Genomic DNA, 5387 nt, shown 5'->3' on the forward strand with positions numbered 1-5387 from the left:
CCATGTGGTCACCTCCGGGGCAGGCGGGAATCCAACTCATGCGGAAGTGGCTTTAGCTTCTCAGTGCTGCGTTTTAACCCACTGCGCCACCAGGGAGGGCCCATTTTTAGATCTTTGATTTCTTTCATCAAAGATGCATCATTTTCCTCATATTTTGTTAGATTTGGGGAGAGGGACTCCAATACAAATGGTATTTTTTAATTAAAATTCAAAGTGATTGTAGCTGTTACATAAGAAAGCAATTGACTTTTGTATTCTAACCAAGTATCCTGCAATCTGTCTTGCTACAATCACTTACTAGCTTACAGATGTGTTCTTGAATGCATAACATAAAATGCATAGTCCTATGAAGAAAACTGATTATAGTGAAACACAGCTACCAAAATATAAAAACAGTTTCACAGCACGTGATATATAAGCCTATTTATTAATGTTTTATAAAAGATATATATATATATATTTATAAAAGATAGAGCAATAGGTCTAATAACTACTATTCTTTGGAGGTAACACTGAGAATAAGTGGTATTTCCAGAGATGTGCACACCACATCTGTAAATGCTATGAGAATGTGTGGTTTTTCAGTGACAGGTTCTGTAGAGTATCCTGGCTGTTGTTTATACTCACAGTGAAAGGAAAGGCTAAATTTCAGGTAGAGGTTGGTAACAGAAAGAGGTATCTTTTCTTCATGCAAATTCGCCTGCCCCTGAATCTTACTGTGACACTACCCTGTGAACCCCTGATTAAGCTCAACCTGCAGCAGTTACATCAAGTGAATTGTATTGACACGGGAAAATGTATAGCGTGAAAAGAGAGCGTTCCTGAACAGTACATGTGGTGGGGCTCACTACATTTAAAAGTATTCACACATCAACAGCAATTCAATGGAGAAAAATTGCCTTTTCAACAAATGGTGCAGGGCAACTGCCCATGCATCGGCCACAAAAATTAACCTTCGCTTAAGCTTCACACCCAAAATAAAAAGCAGCTCCAAATGAACCACAGATTCAAATGAAAACTAGAAAGCCATAAACCTTTTAGAAAAAATAATATGAGGGGCCTCCCTCTTGGCACAGGGGTTAAAGCCTCAGCACTGTCTAACAAGCTGTCACCAGCCACTGTGGCAGGAGTTGGATCCCCGGCCAGGGAGTGACCCACGGGCACAGCAGACCTCTCCTGTCTCCCCGCTGCTCCCCTCAATAGTGTGTTTTAGTCCATCCGCCTGTTCTGCTCCCCACTCTGTCTCAGGTGAATCCTGTCACCCCCACACCTCTGGCCTGTACCCCAGCTCTTATATGTCAAATATATAGATAAAAATTTAAAAATATACATGAGAACATTTTCAGGTCCTAGGGGCAGGGAGAGTTGTTCGGCTTGACACCAAGTGTTCAGTCCATAAAAGGAAAGCCGATCAATCGGGCTTATGAAAAAACGTTTGCTCTGTGTCACATTAAAAGATGAGCCAAAGAGTGTGAGAGATTATTTGCAAACCACCTATCTGATAAAGTATTCGTATCTTGAAAAAAAGAGCTCTCAAAACTCAACAGTAAAATATTAAACAATTCAATTGAAAAATGGGTGAAAGACACAGACATTTCAGGAGAGAGACACATAGATGGAGAATAAACACATGGAAATATGTTGGACTCCGTTAGCCATTGCAGGCAGATGTGGTTTCAGACCACAAGAAGATGTCACTCCACAATGATCAGAATGGCTAAAATCTGCACAGTTTAATTTTTAATTAAATCCTGGTAAAATGCAGTGTATATTTGAATCACTACACATTGCTGGTATGAATGTCAAGAGGTCCAGACACTCTGGGAAATAGTTTACAGTTTCCTGAAAAATTGAACACACAACTTGTGCTACTGCCTAGCAATTGCACTCTAAGGTATTTATTCCAGAGAAATGAAGACTTCTGTTCACACAAAAGCTTGCATGTGAATGTTTATAGCAGCTTTATTTGTAAGTCAAAACCCAGAAACAAGCAGACATCCTGATGTCCTGTAGAGGTTACAGTTAAACTATAGGATATGCACATTATGCAAACCATTCAACAACAAAAAAATTAAAAGTTCTTGATACACCAATGATCTGGGCAAATTTCCGAAGAATTATGCTCCATGAAAAAAGCCTATTCCAAAGGATATACACCATGTGACAAACACCATGTATATAATACCTGAGATGATAAAAATATAGAAAGGGAAAGAGAGAGCAGATTCGTGGTTGACAAGGTCATGACGGGAGTGGGCTTGGCCGTTGAGAAGTATGTGAGGGAATTTGGCAGTGATGGAATTTTCTGTGTCTTGACTGTATCCTGTTCATAGCCAAACAAAATGATGTCAAGTGGAAGCTTAGTCAACACAACTGTGCATCTTGGGAATTATAGCTCTACCACAACATGTATTTTAAAAGACAGGCCAACATGTGATCCTAACTGATTTGTCACAGGGTATCTCTGGAGTGGGCCGGAGAAGCAAAAGAATAATCACTGGAGTGAGTAAATTTATCAGTAATATTTTTTTAAAAGATTTATTTGTTCATACAGAACTGGGGTACAGGCCAGAGATTCAGGGGCGGTGAGAGGCTTCACCAGAGACAGAGTGGGGGGCAGAACAGGCAGATAGACGAAGTCCACTGCTGAGGGGAGCAGCGGGCGGGTCAGGAGAGGTCTGCCGTGGCCATGGGGTCACCTCCGGGGCAGGCGGGGATCGAACTCGTGCGGAAGCGGCTTTAGATTCTCAGTGCTGTGCTTTAACCCACTGCGCCACCAGGGAGGGCCCTATCAGTAATATTTTAATTTATTTTGAAGAGTAGGAATTATACCCAAGTGATTAAAAATTAGAACTATTGAGCTAAGGGAAAATACGAACAGTCTTATAACTGGCTTTATATATATGTACATATATGTGTGTGTGTGTGTGTGTGTGTATGTAATATTAAATAATAGAGAAAGGTGGTCAGAGAGTTTGTCAAAGACCCAGATGAGGAAACACAGAAAGAAGAAGGGAAGAAGAGAGAACATCAAGCCGAGAAGGAAAGCTAGTGACAGACAGATAAATACAGACAGACAAGACATGTGATCACAAGAGTGAGTGCAGAAAGAGGGTCGGAACGGGCACCAGGAACCCACGGGCACACACTTGTGTGGGTACCGCTGCCAGCTTAGATGCAAGAAAGGGGGGGGGAGTGTTTCTCAATCATTCCTAGAGAGCAAAAGGAGACAAACAGCAAAACAAACACACGTGTGCAAACAGACGCAAGGCTTGGCCGGAGCGGGGCTTGGCCCTGGCTGGCTGTGTCGCAGCAGGTAAAGTCCCCTGGCCAGGGCAGCCCGGCCGGCTGGTGGCCAGCAGTGACGTTTGGAAAGGATGACCAAGACAGGGAAGCCCCACTTTTGTTTCTTACCAGGCACAAAATAAAAGCCACCATGGAGGCTGCAGGCCCCACTGCAGAGTCACCAGGGACAGCAGAAACAGGCCCGGGGGCAGCACCAGGCCGCAGTGCACAGTGCAGGTGAGGAGAGGCCGGAGCAGCCCCGCCAGGCTGTGTCCCCTGCAGGTGCTGCACCACAGTCCCTGTGGGGAGTAAACTGAGGCTGGGGTTGGGAGGGGGTGCCATCTCTTCAGCCCCCCTGAGATCCATGCCTCCTGCAGGAGCAGAAATGGGGTACAGTGGTGGAGCGGCACTGGCCCTGGGGGTGTGGGTGTTGGTGATGCTGGGCCTGGAGGCAGACCCCGACGCGCCTGTGCCCCAACTCTGCCGTCTGACTCACTACCGCTGGCTGGACCCCAGGGCCCTGGCAGCGGTCAAAGCGCTGAAGGACCGCTATGTGAGTGGTGGCCAGGCCCGCTCCGCCCCCACGCCACCGGCCCATCCGCTGCCCACACCAGCCTGGCCCTCTCCAGGGGGCACGGGGCGGACCAAGGAGAGCAAGGGGTGCATTTCATCCCCCTTTCGCGACAAGCCCAGCCGCCCCAGCTGGTCGCCCACAGCCAGCAGCCCCCCCAGACCCCCACCCCTGCCCCAGGGCCCAGGCAAGAGCCCCAGCCTCCGCTCTGGCCCGCAGGAGGAAGAGAAGCTGAGCTCGGTGCCCCACAACTGCTCCCTCCGCTCCAGGAGGAATCCTCCCCCGCCCTCGGTGAGCGAGGACCTGGTGGGGGCGGGGAGGGGAGCGGGCCTGGTGGGGGCGGGGAGGGGAGCGGGCCTGGTGGGGGCGGGGAGGGGAGCCGCTGTCCCTCTAACTCTCCACTCCGCATCCCGCAGTCCTGCGCGAGGCTGCGACTGGTGGCCCGAGGCATCGCCGACGCCCTGGCGGTGCTGGGCAGCTTGCGGAGCTGGAGCTCCGAGCCACTCCCGGGCACCGGCCCCACGCTGGAGCTGCTGGCTGCGGTCTGGCGGGACATGTCTGCCTGCGTGAGTGCCCGCTCCACCCGCAGGCCCCCCTCCTCCTGCCACCTGACACCGGCCCCAAGGAAATCAGCGTCCCCCGCTGTCCACTATCTGGACTCTAGTCTGTGGCGGGAGGCCTGGGGCGTCGCATCGCGGGGAGACCAGGTTCTTCCTGCCTCACTGACCTCGAGTTCCCCCCAGTTCCAGCCGGGCCCTCGGGGCTCCTCCAGGAAGTTCCAGCACACTCAGAGGAGGGCCCGGAAAAGGCCCGGGAAACCGAAAACGCAAAAGCTCAGAGCTGTGAGTGCAGCGGGCAGGCGAGCGCCCCAGGGAGCCCGGGGCAGGGCGGGTCTGCGGGACACAGCTGCCTCACCTGCTCCTGCTCCCTCCTTTTCGGTTTCCAGAAGTCACCTGGATGCCAGGAAGCCACGGTCATCTTCAGCCTCCTGCGCCTGCTCACGTGGGACCTGAGGCTGGTGGCACACTCGGGGCCCTGCCTCTGACCCCCCAGTTCCCTTAGCCAGCCCTGGGACTGAGGCCCCGCCCTCAGGTGCCTCACCGGGGCCCAGGCAGGAGCTCCCACCCACAGGGCAGGGGATCCCCACGACTGCAGCCCTGGGACACTTACACTGGCCTCTCAGGGTGGGGGACTCCAGGCCACCTTCCGAAGGACCCAGGGAGGCCTCTGGGGTGTTTTGCCCCCCAGGGGGCTCTGGCAGAAAGAGGCTCTCCGCGCCCTCCCACTGGCACCAGGCCCAGGCACCTGCCGGGTCCCCAGGGCTCACTGGACCCTCCCAGGCAGGCGCCCCGGGCCAAGCCTGCCCCCCCCCCCAGAGCCACATTGCCCTGGGGACTTGTCTTCTCTGGATTCTGTTATTTATATGGTTTTGTTCGTAGTAGTAGTCGTGTTTGTGTTTGTGAAGTTCTGTTTGTCACTGCGCTTGTGTTGCGGCGTTAACTTATTTTCACTATTAAACATCCGTGCATTT

At 51.6% G+C, this 5387-nt stretch overlaps 1 protein-coding gene across 1 annotated transcript in view; it reads left to right on the forward strand.

The window, feature by feature from the left end:
* The window catches only part of LOC101618619 (interferon lambda-4-like), a 7602-nt gene extending 2479 nt beyond the window's left edge, over positions 1–5123 (forward strand). The window contains exons 3-7 of the mRNA XM_012730592.1: positions 3418–3522; positions 4076–4147; positions 4273–4422; positions 4600–4698; positions 4803–5123. Coding sequence (XP_012586046.1) covers positions 3418–3522; positions 4076–4147; positions 4273–4422; positions 4600–4698; positions 4803–4901 — 525 coding nt within the window. The 3' untranslated portion in view covers positions 4902–5123. The remainder of the gene's footprint in view (positions 1–3417; positions 3523–4075; positions 4148–4272; positions 4423–4599; positions 4699–4802) is intronic.
* Positions 5124–5387: the final 264 nt, after the last annotated feature.

Source organism: Condylura cristata, unplaced genomic scaffold (assembly GCF_000260355.1).
Source record: "Condylura cristata isolate star-nosed mole 26May11 unplaced genomic scaffold, ConCri1.0 scaffold00028, whole genome shotgun sequence".
Classification (NCBI taxonomy): Eukaryota; Metazoa; Chordata; class Mammalia; order Eulipotyphla; family Talpidae; genus Condylura; species Condylura cristata.